Below are 25,766 nucleotides of genomic sequence, written 5' to 3' on the forward strand. Positions count from 1 at the left end.
GAAATTGCTCCTGGCTTGGGGTACCGAACCATGGTCTGCACTAGGTTAGCACGTGCAAGGCAAATGTCCTACTGCTTGCGCCACCACTTCGGCCCCAGGAGTGATTTCTGAGCACAGAGTCAGGAGCTGCCAGGTGTGACCCAAAAAAAAAACAAAAACAAAAAAGAAACTTAATTGGGGCCAGAGAGATAGCATGGAGGTAGGGCATTTGCCTTGCATGCAGATGGATGGTGGTTTGAATCCCAGCAACTCATATGTCTCCTGAGCCTGCCAGGAGCGATTTCTGAGCGTAGAGCCAGGAGTAACCCCTGAGTGCTGCTGGGTATGACCCAAAAACCAAAACCAAAACAAAACAAAAACAAAAACCTTAATTGGGAGGCAGGGATATCACTTAAGTGGTAGACAGAAAGTCCTAAATTTAATCTCTAGTACTGTGTAGCCCCCAGAGAACTTCTAGGTAAGGTTTCTATCATAACAACTTTTATTTTTTTTGGATTTTGGGCCACACCCTGTGACACTCAGGGGTTACTCCTGGCTATGCGCTCAGAAATCGCTCCTAGCTTGGGGGACCCTATGGGACATCAGGGGATTCAACCGCAGTCTGTCCTGGGTCAGCCGTGTGCAAGGCAAATGCCCTACTGCTGTGCCATTGCTCTGGCCCCTATCATAACAACTTTTTAAAAATAAAAATGCTGTATAGGGGCTGGAGTGATAGCATAGCAGGTAAGTTGTTTGCCTTGCATGCAGGCAACCAAGGTTTGATTCCCCGGCATCCCAAATGGTCCCCCAAGCCTGCCAGGAGTAATTTCTGAGTGCAGAGCCAGGACTAACACCTGAGCGAAGCCAGGTGCAGCCCCCCCCAAAAAAAGTTGCTGTACATTAGGTGAATTTCAACTAAAAACAAAATTAAATAGAGACTGGAGTGAAAATACAGCATGTAGAGCATTTGCCTGGCATGCAGCTGACCCAGATTCAATCCTCAACATCACAAATGGTTCTATGAATACCAGCAGCTTCAGGAGTAATTCCTGAGTGTAGATCAAGGAGCAACCCCTGAGGATTGCCAAGCGTGGTCCAAAAAACAAAAACAAACACACACACACACACAAAAAAAAAAAAATTAAATAAAGTGAAATAAAACGGATTTCCCTTTATTATTTCTTTATTTTTTTGGTTTTTGGGCCACACCCAGTGACGCTCAGGGATTACTTCTGGCTATTTCTGGCTCAGAAATCGCTCCTGGCTTGGGGGACCATATGGGACGCCAGGAGATCACACGCAAAGCAGATACCTTTCAGCTTGTGCCACTGCACCGGCCCCCTAGATTTCATTTTTAAAGAGTCAAGTTAGGGGCCGGAGAGATAGCATGGAGGTAAAGCGTTTGCCTTGCATGCAGAAGGACGGTGGTTCAAATCCCAGCATCCCATATGGTCCCCTGAGCCTGCCAGGAGCGATTTCTGATCATAGAGCCAGGAGTAACCCCTGAGTGCTGCCAGGTATGACTCAAATACCACCCCCCCAAAAAAAAAGAAGCGTCAAATTAGCCATACAACTATGTCAACATTTCATTATAGTTGTAAAATTTCATAATAAAATGTAAATGGGAAAAAATGAGCCAGATATATACATATATATATATTTTTTTGTTTTGTTTTGTTTTTGGTTTTTGGGCCACACCCAGCGGTGCTCAGGAGTTACTCCTGGCTGTCTGCTCAGAAACAGCTCCTGGCAGGTACAGAAAACCATATGGGACACCGGGATTCGAACCAACCATCTTAGGTCCTGGATCGGCTGCTTGCAAGGCAAACGCCACTGTGCTCTCTCTCCGGCCCCACATATATATGTTTTATATATAAAATCATAAAATAAAAAACAGAAAGCACAATGTTTTCTTGTTTGTTTTGTTTTAGGGCCACATACTTGGTGGTGCCCAGGGCTTACTCCTAGATCTGAGCTCAGGGATCACCACACTTTCACGATGGGGCCTGGGGAGCATACAGGGTCCCTAGGATCAAATCTGGATTGGCTGTGTGCAAAGCAAGCAAGCATTCTACCTGCTGTATTATCACTCTGGATCCAGAGCATGAGCATGGCCCTTATAATCAGGAGACCCAAAACCTAGCTTTATAGTTTTATAAGAATCATCCAAAACATTAATACTCGGAAAAAATGGGTTAGAATTTATGTACACACCTAATAACATGTACACACAAAGCAGAAGAATGACAAACCCTCATTAATTAAAGAGCTCTTAAAATAATGGACAAATCACAGTCACTAAAAAGAGAGAAAGTCGGGCCAGAGAGATAGCACAGCGGTGTTTGCCTTGCAAGCAGCCGATCCAGGACCAAAAATGGTTGGTTCGAATCCCAGTGTCCCATATGGTCCCCGGTGCCTGCCAGGAGCTATTTCTGAGCAGACAGCCAGGACTAACTCCTGAGCACTGCCAGGTGTGGCCCAAAAACAAAACAAACAAACAAAAAAAGAGACAAAGTCAGAAATGCTTAAGTAATAAAATTGGAGATTGAAGAGATAGTGACAGGGGAAAGATGCTTAAGTTACAGGTTGACCTAGTTCAATCCTACACTAAATTCCGACTGTGGCACCATTAAAAGAGCCCTGAGCACAAAACCAAGAGTAATCCCTGAGTACTATACAATGTGCTCCCTAATAAAACAAACAAAATAAAATAAAAATGTAGAGGCTGGGGCTGGAGAGAGAGCACCGGTTGGTAGGATATTTGCCTTGGCTGAGCCAAGACTGATAGTGATTTGGTTCCCGGAATCCCATATGGTCCCCCGAGCCTGCCAGGAGCGATTTCTGAGCGCAGAGCTGCTGAGTGTGACCCAAAAACCAAAAATAAATAAATAAATAAATAAAAGTAGAGCCTCACTGATTAGGGCCACAGTTTGGTGAACTGTGACTCATATAACTTAATACTATAACTTGTCTAAAGACATCAAAAGTGGAATATGACAATCTTGCCACAGATATTCCATATGCCACAGAGTAAAAATTATGTACTAGCAACTAAATGTGTGATTAAAAAAACAAACAAACCTGTGATCATCTCAAGAAATGTAAGAAAGGGCCCGGAGAGATAGCACAGCGGCGTTTGCCTTGCAAGCAGCCGATCCAGGACCAAAGGTGGTTGGTTCGAATCCCGGTGTCCCATATGGTCCCCCGTGCCTGCCAGGAGCTATTTCTGAGCAGACAGCCAGGAGTGACCCCTGAGCACCGCCGGGTATGGCCCAAAAACCAAAAAAAAAAAAAAAAAAAAAAAAAAAAAAGAAATGTAAGAAAGAAATTTTGGGGCCAGTAATAAAACTTGGTGATAAAGTGCATGTCTGGCATACATGAAATTTGGATTCAATCCCCACCATGTTTAAAAAAAAAGAAAATGTATTTTAAAAAATGCAATATTGGGCCCGGAGAGATAGCACAGCGGTGTTTGCCTTGCAAGCAGCCGATCCAGGACCAAAGGTGGTTGGTTCGAATCCCGGTGTCCCATATGGTCCCCCGTGCCTGCCAGGGTCTATTTCTGAGCAGACAGCCAGGAGTAACCTCTGAGCACCGCCGGGTGTGACCCAAAAAAACAAAACAAAAAAAAAAATGCAATATTATAATCCACACTAGCTCAAATCCGGAAATAACGCAAGCGTCCAAGAATAGCTAACTGGCTAAAGAAACTATGGTATGTTACACAGAATAACATAAAGATAAATCTAGCTATTTCTGCTACATGGATGGATCTGGAGAGTATCATGCTGAAGTTAGTCAGAGGCAGAGAGGCCAACACAGAATGATCTCTCATTTCCAGGATATAAAGAAACAAATGGAGTAATGCTTGAACTGGCCTTCAGTAGGAAACACACCTTGGGGGAGGAGGTGGTGGGGAGGCAGAGAGGGAGCAATGATTATGGTGGAGGGAAGTGTTTAACTGGGTGCTGAAAAGTGGTCAAGTGTTAAGTATAAAACCAAATCAGTAACAGTGCAGAATCTTATTTAAAATAGCGCTTCTTGGCTAGGGGGCGTATTTTGCTTTGCATGCAGCAGACCTGGGCTCAATCCTCAAAATCTCATATGGTCCTCTGAGCCCATCAGGAGTGATTTCTGAGCCCAGAGTCAAGAGTAAACCCTGAGCACCGCTGGGTGTGGCCTTAAACCAAACATTAATTAGTTAATTTAATAAACAGCACCACTTCTCATGAGGCTCCAAATCAGGGGTCTTCAAACTATGGCCCGCGGGCCACATATTGTATTTATTCCCATTTTGTTTCTTCACTTCTAAATAAGATATATGCAGTGTGCATAGAAATTTGTTCATAATTTTTGTTTTTACTATAATCTGGCCCTCCAACAGTCTGAAGGACAGTGAACTGGCCCCCTGTTTAAAAAGTTTGAGGACCCCTGCTCCAAATGAACATAATGGCCACTGATACTTCTCAGGTAATCTAGTGTTAGCTGATACCTCTGTGGCATTCGCAAAAAAGTGGGGGTTGGGCAGATTCCCCTTTCAGCATGAACCACAGCATCGGAACCCCACCCCCTAAACCCTCTGACTGGAATGCAGAAATGGCCCAGCTGGGCCATTTAACCTTATCAAACTTTCAAGCCACTGAATTTGTTTAAAACCTATAAATCCTGGACTTTTTTTTACAGGATTTTACAGTGGTGTCAGCCCAGTTGTTATCACAAGAAATGTGATGGGAAAGTTACATAGTAATCTACAAACTCAGTGAGTTTACATAGAAACACAGAAGATTCTATGGCTTTAACTCAACTAGCACCAACGACAGCTAGTAAATCCTTAGACACTGACTGTGGAGAGGTATAACGGTCATTTCAAATTGACCCTTATTGATGTAGGTTTTGAAATTCCATTTACCTTTGTGTTGTAACAAACAATATGAAGTAAATCTGTTTGTGCCTGCATGGATGCAGGCTAGGGTGATGGGTGGGAAAAGGGACACTGGTTGTGGGAAGGTCACACTGGTGATGGAATTGGTGTTTTTAATACCTTACATGACTATATTATGAACAACTTAGTAAATCATGGTATTATAATGAAATTATAAAAAATAAAAGCAGTAGGGCCGGGCGGTGGCGCTGGAGGTAAGGTGCCTGCCTTGCCTGCGCTAACCTAGGACGGACCGCGGTTCGATCCCCCGGCGTCCCATATGGTCCCCCAAGAAGCCAGGAGCAACTTCTGAGCGCATAGCCAGGAGTAACCCCTGAGCCTCACAGGGTGTGGCCCAAAAACCAAAAAAAAAAAAAAAAAAAAAAAAAAAAAAAAAAATAAAAGCAGTTTTGTTTTTGTTTTTGGGTCACACCTGGCAGCACTCAGGGGTTATTCCTGGCTCTATGCTCAGAAATCACCCCTGGCAGGCTCAGGGGACCATATGGGATGCCGGGATTCGAAACATCATCCTTCTGCATGCAAGGCAACACCTTACCTCCATGCTATCTTTCCAGAAATCACTCTTGGCAGGCTCCAGGGACCATATGGGATGCCCGGATTCGAACCACCATCCTTCTGCATGCAAGGCAAATGCCCTACTGCTGTGCTATCTCTCCGGCCCCCACTTCTTAAAGAAGCCCACTGATGGGTGGGAGTCAAAGGGGGTTTGAGCACTGGTGGAAGAAGTAGATAATGGTGAAGGGATTGATGTTGAAACACTGTATGCTTGAAACCCAAACATGAATTTGTAATTTCATTATGTCTAAATTAAAAAACATTTTTAATGAAAAAAGAATTTAAGGAGCCAGAGCAATAATATAGTAGGTAGGTCATTTGCCTTGTATGCAGCTGACCTGGGATAGATCCCCAGCACTCATATGGTCCTCTGGACTAATTCTGAGTGAGTTCAGGGCAGGAATAATTCCTAGGCATTGCTGGGTGTGGCCCAAAACCCAAAAATAAAAATTAAAAATGCAATATTTATTTCTAGTTAAAAGTTTGGAGCAGGACGAGAGAGATAGCTCAAACAGGCTAAAGTGCAGAGGATGAAAGCCCCAAGTTTGACCTCTCACACCAGTAGGTTCCCCCAACCATCACCAAACGAAACCCTTGATCACCAAGCTAGAATTAATTCTCAGCACTACCAGGTACTAAAACCAAACAAAACCAATCAAGTCAGAATCAACTAAGAATAAAAAGCAGCCCATCCTCCCTCCTTCCCTTCCTTCCTTTCCTTCCTTTCTTCTTCCCTATGTCCTTCTTTCCCTCCTTCCTCCCTCCCTCAATCTCTCCCTCTCTTCTTTCTCCCTTCCTCCCTCCCTTCTTTCCTTCCTTCTCCCTTTCCCTCATCTTTTTTTTTTTTTTTTTTTTTGGTTTTTGGGCCACACCCGGCAGTGCTCAGGGGTTACTCCTGGCTGTCTGCTCAGAAATAGCTCCTGGCAGGCATGGGGGACCATATGGGGCACCGGCATTCGAACCAACCACCTTTGGTCCTGGATCGGCTGCTTGCAAGGCAAACACCGCTGTGCTATCTCTCCGGGCCCTTTCCCTCATCTTTTCTTCCTCTTCCCTCCCCTCCCCTTCCTTTGCTTGTCCCTCCCTCACTTCCAGTTGAGCTGCCCTGAGTATCCCTGACTGGCAGCATCATTCCCCTCCCTAAAAAAAAAAAAAGAAGAATAAAAAGCAATGTTCTCTAATTAATGATATCTACCCAATTCAACCACCACCACTAATAAAACCAACCCAAAGAAAACAAAGAAAAAGGCCATTTTTGAAAAGTGAAATAGTAAAAGTACTTTTTCAGGGAGTAGAGTGCTTACTGTGCATGCCACTGGCCAAATTAGATCCCGGGAACCCCATATGGTCCCTTAAGTCCGCCAGCAGAGCAGAGTTAGGAATTTAGACCTGAGCCAGGGAGGGTAGGTTGTTGGTTTTGTTTAGCTTTGCTTTGGTGGGGGCCAAAAAAAACTTGGCAACTTACCTCTGCCATGACTTCTGATGTTCAGGGGCTGTTGTTCCCTCTTCCTTATCTGGATTCTCAAGAGAAGGAAAAAAAAAAAAGTGCAGAGTTAAGAATCTTTAGACAATTGGGGTTTCCCTGGGAACTAGAACCTCAGCTGCCCCAAAACACTAAGGAAGAAATCAAAACCCCGACAGCCTGTAACAGGGACACCCTGGGCACCCTCTCATCTTCCTCGTCACAAAGACTGGAGAAGGGATCAGGACGCCCAGACAAGGGCCTCTTCCATAAATGAAAAAGTTTTGGGGTTCTCCCAGTCTTTAAGTGAGCCCAAGCGGAGCTCCCAATTGGCTGCGACCAAAGTTGCACAAAAAATCCCCTAAGGCTGGGGACAGTTCTTTGCACCCGGATCCGAGGCGGCACAGGGTGAAGAAGGCACAGAGCAGTGGAAGAAAAGGGACCCCACTTCTGGGGCCCAGAGCGGTGGTGCAAGCAGTAAGGCGTCTCCCTTGCCTGCACTAGCCTAGGACGGACCTTGGTTCGATCCCCGGCGTCCCATAGGGTCCCCCCAAGCCAGGAGCAATGATTTCTGCGCGCAGAGCCAGGAGGAACCCCTGAGCCCCAAAATTCCCCCCCCCAAAAAAAGGGGACCTCACTTCACCCCACCATCGACTTCAATGCCCTGAAAAACTCACAACTAACGGGACTGAACCCCGGGTGCAGAGCAAGCTGCAAACACTCACGGGGAAAGGGGGCACCCCAAAACCCAGGCACGGGAGGGGGGGAAAGATCCTGCCCAGTGTCCCCCAAGAAAGAACAAAGAGGGCGTCCTTCTGAACTGCGGCCGGAAAAAAGACAATCAAGAGACCAGATTCTGCAGAGTCCGTGAAGGACAAGGTGCACCCCCAAATCCGGGAGTGTGCAAGTCGCCCACACACAGCACCCCAGCCACGCGCCTGGAGTTCCACGCCCCTTAACTCCTTCCAACTCACTTCGGCCGGAAGTGGCGGGGCCCTGAGGGGGGCGAGGGTCTGAGGCGGCGGGAAATGCAGCCGAACCCCAAAAACCCGCCCAGGCCCGCGCCGGCCTCCTCCGCCCTCAACCGCCTCCAGGCAAGCCACGTCCTGGCCAGACCGCCCGGCTGCCAACATGGACGCCAACAGGTGGTCGCCGGCCGCGGGGGCTTCTGGGAAATGTAGTCCCGGGATGGGCCAAGGCCGTGCAAAGTAAGGACGGGCGCAAAGTAACGGTCTGGATCTGAACCCGCATGGCCGGCAATGGGGACACTCTGCTAGGGTTTGGGTGCACCCTGGGGGAAGCGTAGTCCTGGGCCTTCCTTAGGCTGGCTCTGTGTGTTGGCCCCTGTGTGGACAGACAGGACTGGTGGAGTCCAGAAAGTTGAAAGTTGAAAGGTGTGTCTCCTGGGTGAATAAAGAAAGGATCATTAATGCAGAATGTTGTCATGTAATCCTTTCTGGGGACTGACTGATGGGTTTGGACCACATCCAGTAGTGCTCAAGACTTACTCCTCACTGCATTCAGAGATCGTAAGGACTGTAAGGACCAAGATTCTCCCCCTAAGTCCATGATAAGGAACTCTAGACTAAGACAAGCCCAAACCCTAGTAAAGTGTACTTTTCCACTCCTGGCTGAAGGTAGAGAAAGAATTAATTCAGAAATAAAACCAAAGTTGGTGCCCTCCAGGAATAAGGAACTAGGCGTTGAGCGAGCTTGGAAAAAGGCTCCCTTAACAATCAAAAGTTTGGGGCCGGGCGGTGGCGCTAAAGGTAAGATGCCTGCCTTGCCTGCGCTAGCCTTGGACGGACCGCGGTTCGATCCCCCGGTGTCCCATATGGTCCCCCAAGCCAGGAGCAACTTCTGAGCACATAGCCAGGAGTAACCCCTGAGCGTCACTGGGTGTGGCCCAAAAACCAAAAAAAAAAAAAAAGTTTGGGGCCCGGAGACATAGCACAGCGGCGTTTGCCTTGCAAGCAGCCTATCCAGGACCAAAGATGGTTGGTTCAAATCCCGGTGTCCTGTATGGTCCCCCGTGCCTGCCAGGAGCTATTTCTGAGCAGACAGCCAGGAGTAACTCCTGAGCATCGCCGGGTGTGGCCCAAAAACAAACAAACAAAAAAAAAAAATCAAAAGTTTGAATCAGAGCGACCCTTGAAAGCCAGGGTCTAAATCAGAATATCCCTGACAACCAGGTTTTGTGTTAGAGATCCCTCCCATCTCCGACAACCAGGAATATCTCTAGACAACCAAAGAAACTAGTGATTAATTAAAACATGAAATGATTGAGGCCGGAGAAATAGCATGGAGGTAAGGAGTTTGCCTTGCATGCAGAAGGACGGTAGTTCGAATCCCAGCATCCCATATGGTCCCCTCTGCCTGCCAGGGGCGATTTCTGAGCCTAGAGCCAGGTATGACCCCTAAGCCCCACCATGTGTGACCCAAACCTCCCCAAAATAAATAAATAAAATAAAATGACTATGCTGTTACTGTTTGTGATTTCTTTTTTGTTTGTTTATTTTGTTTTTGTTTGTTTTTGGGTCACACCCGGCAGCGCTCAGGGGTTCCTCCTGGCTCTATACTTAGAAATCGCTCCTGGCAGGCTCAGGGGACCATATGGGATGCCGGGATTAGAACCACCGTCCTTCTGCATGCAAGGCAAATGCCTTACCTCAATGCTATCTCTCCGGCCCTGTTTGTGATTTTTTTTTAATTTTTTTTTTAGAAAGGAGGGAAGGAGGGAAGCCTTGTTTGTGATTTCTATATAAGCTGCTTGAAGATTTGACTCAGGGCCCTCACCTAGACTCCCCTAGTGGGTTGAAACTTGGACCTTGGTTAACCAAATAAACTCCCTTTTGCACCTTGTATTATTGGAGGTGGTCTTTGACTGTCAGCACCGGTGCCAACTTGAACCCTAACAAGATCACACTTGGCAGGCTCGAGAGGAACCATATGGGGTACAGGGGACCTGAACTCTGACCAGTTATGTGGAAAGTTAAATGCCCTATTCATTGAACTATCTGGCTGACTCTGTGTTTTTCTTATGAAATATTATCTTACTACAACTTGCAAAATAAAATTAAATAAATGTAACCCTTGAGACTGATGAACTATAAGATATGTTGAATCAAATTTGTTGTTTGGGGTGCCAGAGCGATAGCACAGCAGTAAGGCCAATTCAGTGCAGACAGTGGTTCGAATCCTGGCATCCTATATGGTCCCCTGAGTCTGCCAGGAGCGATTTCTGATTTTAGAGCCAGGAGTACTGGCCCCCAAGCACTGCTGGGTATGACCCCCCAAAAATTATTTTTGTTTTTGGTTGCTTAGAGACCTGTGCTCAGGGGTCATTCCTGGGAGTGCTCTGTGCTTACTTCTAGCTCTGTACTCAGGAATTCCTTGGAGAATCATTTGGGGTGCTGGGGATCAAACCTGGATCAACTATGTGCAAGACCAGAACCCTACTCACTGTACTATCCTTCTGCCCTCATGTTCATTAATTTGTTTTGTTTTGGGGGAGGTCAAATCTGGTGGTGTTCAGGCCTACTCTTCTTTTCATGCTCAACAATTAGTCCTGAAAAGCTCAGAGGACCATATGGATGTCAGGGATCAAACCTAGGTCAGCCATGTGCAACTCAAATGCCCTACCTGCTACAGGGAGAAAGACTGTGGTATCTGACACAACCATTTTATTTTAAAAAGTAAGTATTGGGGCCAGAGTGATAACACAATGGTAGGGCTTTTGCCTTGCATCCTGCTGACCTGGACAGACCCAGGTTTGATCCCTGGCATCCCATATGGTCCCCTGAGAGATTTCTGAGTGCAGAGCCAGGAGTAACCCTTGAGCACCACCAGGTGTGACCCAAAAACAAAACAAAAATAAATATTGAGAATAAAACATAAATGATTTCATACAGGTCTGAGTTTGGTCTCTGGCATGTATGATCTCCTATACATATGGTTTCTTACTCCTGGAGCACAGAATTGGGGGTAGTTTCCAAGCACAGCTGGATGTGCCCTACCAAAGTAAACAAAAAAGTAAATGCTTGGCTAGAGTGATATCATAGCGGGGAGAACACTTGCCTTGTACAAGACTGATCTGGCTTCAATCTCCAGCACCTCATTTCATTCCTGAGCTCTCCAGAATTGATCTTGGAGCTCAGTCAGGAATAAGCTCTGCTGTGGCTCAAGAAAATAAATTAAAAGTACATTTAATAAGTCCCTTGATACTAAATGTTTCTGCTTATGTCTGAATATTTGGTTAACCAGGTTCATATTATTTTCCCACTGTATTTTTTCTTTGGTTTTTGGGCCACACCTGGCAGTGCTCAGGGGTTACTTTTGACTTTTGCTTAGGAATCAATCCTGGAGGTCCCATGGGACCTTATGGGATGCTGGGGGTCAACACGGGTTTACTGCATGCAAGTCTAGCAACCTACCCGCTGTGCTATTGCTCCGGCCCCCCTGTATTTTTTCTAACAAGAGACAATATATACTTGCTAAGAACTAAGAGAGTGTAAAAGATAAACGTGTGTCAGTGAGGAGGGCACCCTAAAACAAGAAGGAAGCAAATACTGGGGGAGGGTGTGGTGTTAGAACATTGTATGTATGAAACCCTATCATTTGCCTTACATGATTGAAATTTGATAGCATATTATCATTAGATCTTAAAAAGATTTTTGACCTCCATGGAATAAGAAAATACAATTTCCCAAAGACTAAGGGCTAATATCACATATTTGGGCCTCATTAATGTGTGCAAAGGTAACCAAGGTGAAAGGGTCATTTGGAATGTAGCTGTCAGGTTCAAATTAGTCAACATGGCCACTGTGAGTAATTTTCCTTGGTTTGCCAATTTAAAAATAATAAAGCTATAGGCCTGGAGTGATAATAATATAGGTTCCATCCCTGGCACTCAGATGTTCCCTGAGCTCACCAAAAGTGATTTCTAAACACCACTGGTGTGGCACCAAAACAAAAACAAAGAAAATGATTGCTATTGGAATGAACAGCATCAAAACAAAGAACTTCCATGATCATACTTACTATGGGACCTAACTAGTTTACTGCTAAGTAGTTATTCAAGAAAAATAATAGTCCTATCAACAGTGCAATATAAAGACTATTAGTTGCCTGCCATGTGCCACACCTAGGTTAGATCTCTAACATCCCATGTGGTCTCCTGTTCTCATCAGGAGTCAAGTACTAAACACAACTGGGATCACTGTGATGCTTAGCAGCCCATATGGGGTCTCAGGGATCAAACATGGGCTGGTTTGCCACATGCAAGGTAATTGCTTACTCACTGAATTATTGCTCCAGCCTGTCCTCAGAGATACCTTCTAGGACTCCAAGATTATCCTTTCGTATTATTTTTTTTGGGGGGGGGTCACACCTGGCAGCGCTCAGGGGTGACTCCTGGCTCTACCCTTAGAAATCGCTTCTGGGGGCCGGAGAGATAGCATGGAGGTAAGGCGTTTGCCTCTCATGCAGGAGGTCATCGGTTCGAATCCCGGCGTCCCATATATGGTCCTCCCGTGCCTGCCAGGAGCAATTTCTGAGCCTGGAGCCAGGAATAACCCCTGAGCACTGCCGGGTGTGACCCAAAAACCACAAAAAAAAAAAAAAAAAAAAAAAAAAGAAATCGCTTCTGAGGGGCCGGGCGGTGGCGCTAAAGGTAAGGTGCCTGCCTTGCCTGAGCTAGCCTTGGACGGACCGCGGTTCGATCCCCCGGTGTCCCATATGGTCCCCCAAGCCAGGAGCAACTTCTGAGCACATAGCCAGGAGTAACCCCTGAGCATTACTGGGTGTGGCCCAAAAACCAAAAAAAAAAAAAAAAAAAAAAAAAAAGAAATCGCTTCTGACAGGCTCAGGGGACCATTGAGATGCCAGGATTTGAATCACCATCCTTCTGCATGCAAGGCAAACGGCTTCCCTCCATTCTCTCTCCGGCCCCATACGCAGTGTCTTAAGTACTATCTCTCCAGATTTATGACTAGTTTAATATTGCACAGAACATGAGAAAATCCCTTAGGTATAAAAAGTAAATTCTCAATGCCGGGGTGACGTCACATCAGATAGGGTGTTTGCCTTGCAAGCAGCCAACCTGGGTTTGATGTCCAACATCCTATATGGTCCCCTGAGCACCACTTAAATGATCCCTGAGCGCAGACCAGGAGTAACCACTGAGCATCACTGGGTGTGGCCCATAAATCAAAAGTAAAAAAGGAAACTAGTTATGTTGAAATATGTAATCGAGGCCAAGAGATATAAAAAGTAAGGTTCTTTTCTTGCATGTGACCACAAAATCTCTATATGGTTCCTCATGGGGGGCGGGGAATCATAACCCTCACCTATCCTTACTGCATAGTCTGAACTATGTTGTATTTTTATTTATGTTGTGTAACATTTATATATGAAACAAAGTTTTATGTCAGTGGAAAATTATTTTAATTGAAAAACCATACATTTTTCTTTTGGTTTTCACAGGACTTACTCTTACTCCTGTCTCTGGGTTCAGGGAGCTTTTTTTTTGTTTGTTTGTTGTTTGGTTTTTGGGGTCACACCTGGTGGCGCTCAGGGGTTACTCCTGGCTCTTTGCTCAGAAGTCGCTCCTGGCAGACTTGGGGACCATATAGGATGCTGAGAATTGAACTGAGGTCTGTACTGGGGTTGGCCCTGTGTAAGGCAAATAAATGCCCTACCACTGTGCTATTGCCCCGGCCCCTCAGGGATCACTTTTAAGTTTATTAAAAAAGATGGGCCCAGAGAGATAGCACAGAGGCATTTGCCTTGCAAGCAGCCGATCCAGGACCAAAGGTGGTTGGTTTGAATCCCGGTGTCCCATATGGTCCCCTGTGCCTGCCAGGAGCTATTTCTGAGCAGACAGCCAGAAGTAACCCCCTGAGCACTGCCGGGTGTGGCCCAAAAACAAAAAACAAAAAACAAACAAACAAAAAAAGATGACTTGGGGCCGGAGAGATAGCATGGAGGTAAGGCCTTTCATGCAGAAGGTCATCGTTCAAATCCCAGCATCCCATATAGTCCCCTAAGCCTGCCAGGAGCAATTTCTGAGCATGGAGTCAGGAGTACCTCCTGAGCTCTGCCGGGTGTGACCCCCCCCAAAAAAAAGATTACTTTGGGGCTGGAGATTTAGTAGTTATTGGTACTATCTTGCCTTGCATGAAGTTAGCTCTCACTTAGTGAGCACTACCAGGAGTAATTCCTGAACTCAGAGTGGAGAGTAAGTCCTAAGCCTCACTGGGTGTAACTCAATCCCCACATAAAGGCTATTTTCTCAAATGACCTGTCTCCCAAATGAAGGAATTTTTCTTTGATCTATTGTGAACCTGGTGGGGCTTCTAGAGGTGAAACACATGAAACTGTGGGGGCCTCTAAAATTTGACACCTCTTTTAGCAATTTGTTGAAATTACCATCTAAGTGTCCCTATGTTTATAGTATCTTTTGCTCTAGGTAAGGTGAGCTCAGCTATTATTAGTATATATTTTATTCTCTCTACAATTAAAGGTGGTGTTTTTCCCTATGGTCTCAATTCTCTGCGGGTTTAATAAAGTCACAATTTTCGCTTTGTTCAGTTATTTTCTTGTAAGTTCAGGAGTGACAAGACTTCCTTAAATGATCTACTAAAAACAGAAGTGCTTGAGGCATGGGAGATATAGTTTAAAAGGCTAGAGAATATGCTTTTCATGTAGGAGTTCTAGGTTTTATCTCTAGCATCACACAGTCCCTCAGCACTGCTTGGAGTTGCCCCTCGCACTGTCAGGGATGAACCCAAAACAAATGAATACACTTTGCCATTGTATATCATTAACTTTTACAATTTATTTAATATGGCATCAGATTTATTTTTAAGGCATAACAATTACAAACCTAAAACCTTCCTTTGATCAACACCCTCAACTCAATTTCCTGTCAAGGGACATTATTCATTTGTTATGTATAGTCAACTTAAAATAGTTTACATGTAAACATATTTCAGTAACACAAACATGTTTCTTATGTATTTCATCCTAATTTACATGGAATTGTTTTATCATCTGGATCTTGAATTTTCTCTCAATATTGTTTGATATACAAAAACGACTCTAGTTCATTACATTTATCTGCTGTATAAAATTCAATTATCACATATTTTTACAATTCAGATTATTAATTTTTTTTCTTTTTTTTTTTGGTTTTTGGGCCATACCTGGCAGTGCTCAGGGTTACTCCTGGCTGTCTGCTCAGAAATAGCTCCTGGCAGGCACGGGGACCATATGGGACACCGGGATTCGAACCAACCACCTTTGGTCCTGGATCGGCTGCTTGCAAGGCAAACGCCGCTGTGCTATCTCTCCGGGCCCAGATTATTAATTATTATGCATAAGTTTAAGAATGTATATCCAAAAGTGGATCTGCAGAGCCATTTTATCATTATAAAATGCTCCCCTGCTTCAAAGTCACAGAAGACACTATTTCCTTCTAGTTTCAAAGTTTAGCTTTTCACATTACAGTTTTCAAATTCTTTGAGATTGTTTCTTAGTAAAAAAAATTTTTTTTTTGATTTTCTGGGCCACACCCGGCGGTGCTCAGGGGTTACTCCTGGCTGTCTGCTCAGAAATAGCTCCTGGCAGGCATGGGGGACCATATGGGACACTGGGATTCGATTTGGTCCTGGAGTGGCTGCTTGCAAGGCAAACGCCGCTGTGCTATCTCTCCGGGCCCAGTAAAAATATTTCTACGTGGAGCAGGGGCTGCATGGACGCAGCGGGGCATGTGAGGGGCATGGCGGCCCCCGGTTTCTTTCTTTGGCAGTGCCAGGGGCTTCTTCTGCAGGCCATATGTTCGAGAGAATGGCCGAGTTCGGGCCTGACTTTGGCGGGAGAATAAAGGAATCACTTCTGATGGGCTCAAAGGACCATATGGAATGCTGAAGTTTGAACCTATTGTTGGCCATATGCAAGGGTGTTACTATGTTAAACCAATAGTTAATGGTAATGTCGCTCACTATTTTGGAAAGAAAAGAGGACAGGATTACCCACCAGTGGACGGTGTATGTGAAATCATATAGAAATGAGCAGTGAAGGGCCCGGAGAGATAGCACAGCGGCGTTTGCCTTGCAAGCAGCCGATCCAGGACCAAAGGTGGTTGGTTCGAATCCCGGTGTCCCATATGGTCCCCCGTGCCTGCCAGGAACTATTTCTGAGCAGACAGCCAGGAGTAATCCCTGAGCACCGCCGGGTGTGACCCAAAATAAACTAAAAAAAAAAAAAAAAAGAAAAAGAAAAAGAAAAAGAAATGAGCAGTCAAGAGTGACTATAGTGTAATGGGCAGGGTGAATGCCTTGTATGAGGATGACCCGACACAAACCACGGTTCAAATCCCGACATCCCCTCTGGTCCCCTGAGCCTGCCAGGATTCCTATGCAAGAAAATTACTTTATATATAATCAATATAGGCACAAAGTTAATTTTTTGTGTGTGTGTGGTTTTTGGGTCACACCTGGCAGTGCTCAGGGGTTATTCCTGGCTCCATGCTCAGAAATTGCTCCTGGCAGGCACAGGGGACCGAATGGGACGCCGGGATTCAAACCGATGACCTGCATGAAAGGCAAACGCCTTACCTCCATGCTATCTCTCCGCCCCCCCCTTTTTTTTTTAAACATTTTCTAATCGTGGTGTGCCTTTGCACAAAGATTGAAAAACACTGCTCTAGGGCACTCAGCAGCTGCTCGAGGACAGGAGAGAAAGATATTTCCTTCAGATGCCCCTGCACCCGAAGGGACCCCATGACCCGCTCTCAGGTCATGTAGCCGCTGAAAATTATACCCAACATTTTATAACACTTAGTTTAATTGAACTTAATTATAACTACAATTTGTTCTTTAAAATCAATTATAGAGGGGCTGGTGAGGTGGCGCTAGAGGTAAGGTGTCTGCCTTGCAAGCACTAGCCAAGGAAGGACCATGGTTTGATCCCCAGCGACCCATATGGTCCCCCAAGCCAGAGGCAATTTCTGAGTGTTTAGCCAGGAGTAACCCCTGAGCATCAAACGGGTGTGGCCCAAAAAACCAAATAGAAAAAAAAAAATCAATTATAGAGTTTTTTGGTTTAAAAATGATTGGGGGTATACTCTGTATGGAAAAAGCAAAACTGGTTAGAGCATTATATATAGAATAAAAATAATGCAAAATAAATAAAAAACATGTTTCTATGTGAAACTATTATAATTTTATTTTCTGAATCAAGATCCCCAATTTTTATTGAATGTTTGTTCCCAGGCATTCACATTCTGTCCTGTAAAATACACTTACTTATTTAGTGAATATTTGTAAAGAGTTGTTTTTTGATATTTAAACAACAAATATTTTTTTCGAGTAAACAACATACTTTTTTAAGGTTTGGGATACTGGGATAAAATTTACACACTGAGACACATCTCCAAACTCCACACAATCTTTTCAATCTTTTTTTTTTTTTTTTTTTTTTGGTTTTTGGGCCACACCCGGCGGTGCTCAGGGGTTACTCCTGGCTGTCTGCTCAGAAATAGCTCCTGGCAGGCACGGGGGACCTATGGGACACCGGGATTCGAACCAACCACCTTTGGTCCTGAATCGGCTGCTTGCAAGGCAAACGCCGCTGTGCTATCTCTCCGGGCCCACAATCTTTTTTTTTTTGGGGGGGGTGGGTTGGGTCACATCCAGCAGCGCTCAGGGGTTACTCCCAGCTCTACGCTAAGAAATTGCTCCTGGAAGGCTCGGGGGAACATATGGGATGCCAGGATTCGAACCACCAACCTTCAGCGTCTAAAGCAAACTCCCTACCACTGCACTATCTCTCCAGCCCCAACTCCACACAATCTTAAAGACCATAAATTCATAGTTTCTGTGATCATTTTCAACATTGTCTTAGCAATCCAAAGACTTCTACTTCATACAAATTTTAAAATTAATTTGTAAAAATCCTAGAAAATGTTAAATGTTTGGATTTAGGAACCATATTAAGACCATACTTTGGGGCTGGCGAGGTGGTGCTAGAGGTAAGGTGTCTGCTTTGCAAGCGCTAGCCAAGGAAGGACCGAGGTTCAATCCCCTGGTGTCCCATAAGGTCCCCCAAGCCAGGGGCGATTTCTGAGCGCTTAGCCAGGAGTAACCCGAGCATCAAATGGGTGTGGCCCGGAAAACAAACAAACAAAAGACCATACTTGGGGCCAAAGCGGTGATGCAGCGGTAAGGCATCTGCCTTGATCCTCCAGCATCCCAAATAGTCCCCCAAGCCAGGAGCGATTTCTGAGTGCATAGCCAGGAGTAACCCCTGAGCGTCACCAGCCCCAAAACAAAAACCCAAACATACAAAAGACCATACTTGTGAGAGACCTCACAGTTTTATAATAGCTTTTCCTTGGTATTTATGTCTACTTATTTGACCTGTGGCCCTCAATATGTCTTTACAATACTTTCATATAGATTCTTTTCATTCTAAATAGATTTTTCAATTTTATTTATTTTGGTTTTTGGGTCACACCCAGCGGCTCAGGGTTTCCTTCTGGTTTTACACTCAGAAATCGCTCCTGGCAGGCTTGGGGGACCATATGGGATTCCGGGGTTTAAATCATCGTCCTTCTGCATGCAAGGCAAACACCCTTCCTCCATGCTATCCCTTCAGTCCCACTTTCATATAGATTCTTAATTTCAGCTTATGTCAATATATTTTAAAATGAAGTATTAGCTGAAATTAAGAGACCCTTTCTGAATTAGTATACGTTGCATTTCTCACCAGAATGACCTCTTTTATGAATCGAAAGGGATGCTCTTTGAGAGAATGCCTTTCCACATTCATTACATTCAAAGGGTTTTTCACCAGTGTGGGTTCGCATGTGTGTAATGCGTACTGAGCACTGAGAGAAGGCTTTCCCACATTTATTACATTCATATGGTTTCTCCCCTGTATGACTTCTTACATGAAGAGTAAGGGATGAGATTCGACAAAAGGCTTTACCACATTCATTACATTTAAATGGTTTTTCTCCAGTATGAATTTTTTCATGTTCAAGGAGATTTTGCCTTTGACTGAATGATTTTCCACACTGATTACAATGATAGGGTTTCTCTCCGGTATGAATTTTTTCATGTTCTGCGAGATTTGATTTTTGACTAAAGGCTTTCCCACACACTGTACATGCATAGGGTTTCTCACCAGTATGTATTCTATGGTGTCGAATAAGGTTTGACATTTGAATAAAAGCTCTCCCACACTCATTACATTCATAAGGTTTCTCTCCAGTATGAATTTTCTGATGTGTAATAAGATTTTCTTTCCGGCTGAAGGCCTTTCCACACTCTTTACATTCGTAAGGTTTCTCCGCTGTATGATTTCTCATATGAACAGTAAGGGATGAACTTTGTGAGAAAGCTTTCCCACATTCAATACACACATAGGGTTTCTCACCTGTATGACTTCTCATATGTATAATAAATACTGAGCATTGAGAGAAGGCTTTCCCACATTTATTACATTTATAGGGTTTCTCCCCTGTGTGACTTCTCTTGTGTAAAGTGACAGATGACATTCTAGAAAAAGCCCTACCACATTCCTTACATGCATAAGGTTTCTCTCCTGTATGAATTCTTTCATGCTCAATAAGATTTTGTTTCTGACTGAAGAATTTCCCACATTCCTTACATTCATAGGGCTTTTCTCCAGAATGAATTCTCTCGTGTTCTTTAAGATTTGATTTCTGACTGAAGGCTTTCCAACAATCCTTACAGGCATAAGGTTTTTCCCCTGTATGAATTCTATGATGTCTAATGAGGTTTGACATCTGAATGAAAGCTTTTCCACATTCATTACACTTAAATGGTTTTTCCCCAGTATGAATTTTTTGATGTGTAATAAGACTTTCCTTCCTGCTAAAGGCTTTTCCACATTCCATACATTTGTAAGGTTTTTCTTCAGCACGAATACCTTTGATAAAGTCTAATTTATGACTGAAGTCTTGTCTCCACTGCTTTAATGCAAATGGGTTTACAACATGGGCTGAATGATAAAATGTCTTCCCATACTTACATTCATAATCTTCCTCTTTTACATACTCTTTCTCATAATTACATAATTGTAAACTGTGCTCCAAATCTTTATCAAGGGATTCACATTCATAGATATTTTGTCTTGAAGTAACAATGTCTGAGGTCATAGAAAACATTCCTGTTGGTTTTTTACATTCCTTTCTATTTTCCTTAAACAAAGTTTTCTTGGAGACAAATGTGATTTTCTTCACAGGTATTTCCTGCTGTTTCTTAATCTGTTCATCAATTTCCAAAACTTCTAAAATAGAGAACAAAAAAAAAAAACCGATTAGTTTTGAATTGTACTGTTAAATGCTGCAAGTGCTATGACTACTGCTGCTACTACTATGATGATTATTACTACAATTAACTACTGCTACTGCAATTAATTTAATAAATGTGAAAAAGTGAGTAGGCTGATATTAGTACTTGTCTCCCAATATAAAAAAGTCAAAATATAAATACCTCGCTTATTTTTTGTTTTCGTTTTAGGGATATCCTCGGTAGTGCTCAGAGGTTACTCCTGGCTCTTTACTCAGGAATAACTCTCATTGAGCCAGGAGTAACCCCTGAGTGCTGTCGGGTGTGACCCAAAAACCAAAAACCAAAAAAAAAAAAAAAAAAAAGAATAAAGGGCAATGGAAAAAGCAATAGTATAGCAAGAAAGGCACTTGACTTGCAAGCAGCTGACTCAGGTTTGATCTGTGGCATCTTGTTTTTTTTTTTGTTTTTTGTTTTTTGGGTTTTTTGGCCACACCCATTTGATGCGCAGGGGTTACTCCTGGCTAAGCGCTCAGAAATCGCCCCTGGCTTGGGGGGACCATATGGGATGCCGGGGGATGAAACCACGGTCCTTCCTTGGCTAGCGCTTGTAAGGCAGACACCTTACCTCTAGCGCCACCTCGCCGGCCCCAATCTGTGGCATCTTATATGCACCCTGAGCACCACTAGGAGTAATTCTTGCCTAAGTGCAGAGCCTGGAGTAATCCCTAAGCATAGCGGGGTGTGGCCCAAAACAAAAAACAAAAATAAAAAGGGTCATATTATGAGAGAAAGGACTGTAAAGAAGGTGAAAAGGAAGTTTCAGCAAAATACTAGAAGAAAAGTAAATACAGGGCTATTAACTGGTAGCAGAATTAAGTTATAGTATTATGAGGTTAAACAAATATATTAGCAACTATCAAGCAACAAAGTATATATTTATATTCTAAAAAATGGAAAAGTTGTAGAATTAGAGGAATCAATACTCAAAGATAGGATTACAAATGAGGGCTTTAAAAAGAAATTTAGGAGCCAGAGTGGTAGCACAGTGGTAGGGCGTTTGCCTTGCACATGGCTGACTCAGGATGGACACAGGTTAGATCCCAGCATCCCATATGGTCCCCTAAGCCAGGAGCGATTTCTGAGCGCAGAGCCAGGAGTAACCGGAGTGCAGCTGCCAGGTGTGGCCCAAATAAAACAAACAAACAAAAAAAAATAGAAAAACAATTTTATTCTGTGTAAGGAGCAGGTTGTATTGATTATTTCTTATATTCATTTCAGAAATCTTTAATTTTTCCCATCCTGCATAGTTAAAATATATTTTCTAAATCAGAATTACATGAATATTTATATATGAAGGATCAAGACTTCTAATCAAATACCTTGATGTGAAAGAAGAGAAAAAGACTCAGGACCACGATATATGGTCCAATAGAATGCTTTCCTTGAATGCCTGACACTGTGAATTCAATCTCTTGCACTACTAGTGTGATTTCTGGAGTGATCTCTAGCAAAGCACCAAATCTATGGATGTGAACACCATAACCAAGAGTCAAGTGTGACCAAGTGTATGAGTGTTTGACATCTAAAGTATGTAATTCCAGCAGTTAAGGCACTTGCTCTTTAGATGGCAGAATCCAGTTCGACCACTGGTACCATATAACTCCAGGAGTGACTACTGAGCAGTCAGGAGAAATCCCTAAACATAGCCAATTATAGTCCCCAAACAAAAATAAGTAAATAAGAAGACTTTGTTTTTTTCAAAAATTTTAATTTTTCTGGTGGTGCTCAGTGCTTACTCCTGGCTCTGTACTTATGGATTACACCTGGTGGGCTGGGGATCATATGAGGTAGAGGGGATTAAACCTGGGTAAGCACCTAATCTGCTGTATTATATCTCTCTGGTCCCCAATATTAACATAATTTTAAAGAAAATCTTGGGAAATATTGGTTGATGTCAACCCCCTGAAGAAACTACCATCTGGCTTTTGTCATTCATAGCTTTATTTTAACTAATTCACCTGGAAAGTATCTTCCAAACATTTCTTCTTTTACCACCCATGGTTCCTCTTCCTGCTCCAATTTGAAGATCACATCTGGTTTAGTGACTTGACAGCCTATTATGGAAAATATCAAAGGTTTTGGAATTGATGTTGGAGATAAGCATCCTCCAGATGTTGTCCATGGAGTTATGAAGGTTTATAAGGATGAAGATAAAGGATGAAGAAAGAGGAATTTATACATGAGACAAAGTAATTAGCCTTTACTATGAAGATAATCAGAGCAATTAAGTTAAGGAAGGGAAAGAAAGATTAATCTGCAGGGCTCGGAGAGATAGCACAGCGGCTTTTGCCTTGCAAGCAGCCGATTCAGGACCAAAGGTGGTTGGTTCGAATCCCGGTGTCCCATATGGTCCCCCGTGCCTGCCAGGAGCTATTTCTGAGCAGACAGCCAGGAGTAACCCCTGAGCACCGCTGGGTGTGGCCCAAAAACCAAAAACCAAAAAAAAAAAAAAAAAGAAAGATTAATCTGCAAATCAAAATCATGATGCTTATTTTTTAAAGGAAAGGAATTCTTTGTATAACTGTAACACTACCCTTACCTACTATGACTAGGTTGCTGTAGTTTTCTAGCATCACATCCCGGTACAAGTTTCTCTGAGCAGGTTTCATTTGCTGCCATTCCTCCTGAGTGAGGTCCACAGCCACATCCTTAAATGTCACTGCTGACTATGAAAATACAACTTTCATTAGTCTGAGTTAAAAATCAATGACATGGGGCGGGAGCAATAGCACAGGGCGTTTGCCTTGCATGCGGCTGACCTAGGATGGACCTGGGTTCAATCCCCAGTATCCCATATGGTCCCCCGAGCCAGGAGCAACTTCAGAGCACATAGCCAGAAGTAACCCCTTAGTGTCACTAGATGTGGCCCCCTCCAAAAAAAACCAAAATAAATAAATGACATGGGCAAAACATCTAAGGACTCATTAAGCCAATAACTAGGGATAAAATAACTAGGGTTCATTAAAAATTGGGATTGAGGAGCCAGAGAGAAACACAACGTGTAGGGCATTTGCATTGCTCATGGCTGCCATGGGTTCAATCCCCAACAACCCATATGATCCCAGAGCCTGCCAGGAATAGTTTTTGAGCATAGAGCCTGAAGTAATTTCCGGACACCAATAGGTATGGTCCCAAAACAAAACAAAAATAAAAAAAAAGAGGCAGAGAGATAGCACAGTGGTAGGCCATTTGCCTTGCAAGCCGCTGACCCAGGCCTGGCATTGGTTCAAATTCTGGATCCCATATGGTCCCCTGTGCCTGCCAGGAGCAATTTCTGAGCACAGAGCCAGGAGTAATCCTAGAGTGCCACTGTGTGTGACACAAAAACAAACTAAAAACCCCAATTCTGCATCATGGGGCTGGAGTGATAGCACAGCAGTAGAATGTTTACCTGGCACGCAGTCAACCAGGAACAGACCCAGGTTTGATTCCTGGCATCCATATGGTTCCCCAGCCTAACAAGAATAATTTCTGAGCGCAAAGCCAGGTGTAACAGCTGAGCACCGCTGGGCGTGCCCCCCCCCCCCCAAAAAAAAAAAAACCACCTCTGCATCAGGGGCTATAGTGATAGTACAGTGGATAAAGTGATTCCCTTGTACAAACCAACCTGAGTTTGAATCCTAGCATCCCATATGGTTCCCTGAGCACAGAGCCAGGAGTAATCCCTGAGCACTGTCAGGTAGCACTCAAAAAGAAACAAAGTTGGTATACAAATTTCAGTGTAATTCCATCAAAATGCAAGCTGTCTCTCCTGACCTAAAATGGGAAAACAGGTCCCAAGAAAACTCATATTAAATGCAAGGAATAAGAACAGTAGGGACCGAAGAGATAGCACAGCGGTAAGGCTGGATACAGAAGGACAGTGGTTCGAATCCCGGCATCCCATATGGTCCCCCTAGCCTGCCAGAAGTGATTTCTGAGCATGGAGCCAGGAGTAACCCCTGAGCGCTGCTGGGTGTGACCCAAAAACAAAACAAAACAAAAAAAGGAACAGACAAAGCAAAATTAACAAAACAACAACAACAAAAAAGCCAGAGAAGCCACGCCTCATTTTCAGAGCATAATACAAAACTATAGTAATCAATACAGTATGACTTAAGAATAACTATAAGATGCCTTTAGTCTCAATGTCCTGGAGTGTTTCACCTACATGTTGTTCTATATACCTTATAGTTTCAGATCTGATATCAAGGTCTTTAATCCATTTGGATTTTACCTTTGTACATGGTGTTAGCTGGGGGTCTAGAGAGTTCGCTTTTTTGCAAGTGGCTAACCAGTTGCGCCAACACCACTTGTTGAAAGGCATCTTTAAGGAGGAGACAGCATTTTCCAAACAAGTGGAAGCAGAGATAAACAGATGAGACTATATTAAGCTGAGAAGCTTCTGCATCTCAAAGGAGATAGTGCCCAGAATACAAAGGCCACCCACTGAGTGGGAGAAATTATTCACCCAATACTCATCAGATAAAGTACTAATATCCAAAATTTACAAGGTACTGACAGAACTATACAAGAAAAAAACAACCCCATCAAAAAATGGGGAGAAGAAATGAACAGACAGTTTGAAAAAGAAGAAAGGCAAATGGCCAAAAGGCACATGAAAAGATGCTCAACATCACTAATCGTCAGGGAGATGCAAATCAAAACTACTATGAGGTACTTCCTCACGCCACTGAGATTGTCACACATCACAAAAACAGAAAACAGCAGTGCTGGCGGGGATGTGAAGAGAAAGGAACTCTTTTTCACTGCTGGTGGGAATGTCGTCTAGTACAACCTTTATGGAAAGCGATATGGCGATTCCTTCACAAACTGGAAATTGAGCTTCCATACGATTCAGCTATACCACTCCTAGGAATATACCTGAGGAACACAAAAATACAATACAAAAATCCCTTCCTTATATCTATATTCATTGCAGTGCTATTTACAATAGCCAGACTCTGGAAACAACCAAGATGCCCTTCAACAGATGAGTGGCTAAAGAAACTGTGGTACATATACACAATGGAATATTATGCAGCTGTCAGGAGAGATGAAGTCATGAAATTTTCCTATACATGGATGTACATGGAATCTATTATGCTGAGTGAAGTAAGTCAGAGGAAGAGAGAAAGACACAGAATGGTTTCACTCATCTATGGGCTTTAAGAAAAATGAAAGACATTTTTAACAGTATCTCAGAGACAAGAGAGATGAGGGCTGGTAGGTGCAGCTCATGACATGAAGCTCATCAAATAAGAGTGATGAGAGCAGTTGGAGAGATGACTACACTGAAAACTATCATAACAATGTGAATGAATGAGGGAAGTAGAAAGCTTGTCTTGAGTACAGGTGTGGGGGGATGGGGAGGAGGGAGATCTGGGAAATTGGTGGTGGGAATGTTGCACTGGTGAATGGGGGTGTTCTTTACATGACTGCAATCATACAACTATAATCATATTTG

General features: G+C 43.7%; 1 protein-coding gene across 2 annotated transcripts in view; it reads right to left on the bottom strand.

The window, feature by feature from the left end:
* The window catches only part of LOC126027581 (zinc finger protein 14 homolog), a 59,071-nt gene extending 36,089 nt beyond the window's left edge, over positions 1-22,982 (bottom strand). The window contains exons 1-3 of one of the 2 annotated variants that reach the window (XM_049786563.1): positions 22,860-22,982; positions 22,279-22,374; positions 18,685-20,255 (exon numbers count right to left, since the gene is read on the bottom strand). In XM_049786563.1, coding sequence (XP_049642520.1) covers positions 18,685-20,255; positions 22,279-22,374; positions 22,860-22,929 — 1,737 coding nt within the window. In that variant the 5' untranslated portion in view covers positions 22,930-22,982. Of the gene's footprint in view, positions 1-6,941; positions 20,256-22,278; positions 22,375-22,859 lie in introns of those variants that run through there. The other variant, XM_049786560.1, reaches the window with a different exon arrangement.
* Between the last annotated feature and the right edge of the window lie 2,784 nt (positions 22,983-25,766).

This window comes from Suncus etruscus, chromosome 14 (assembly GCF_024139225.1).
Source record: "Suncus etruscus isolate mSunEtr1 chromosome 14, mSunEtr1.pri.cur, whole genome shotgun sequence".
NCBI classification, from domain to species: domain Eukaryota; kingdom Metazoa; phylum Chordata; class Mammalia; order Eulipotyphla; family Soricidae; genus Suncus; species Suncus etruscus.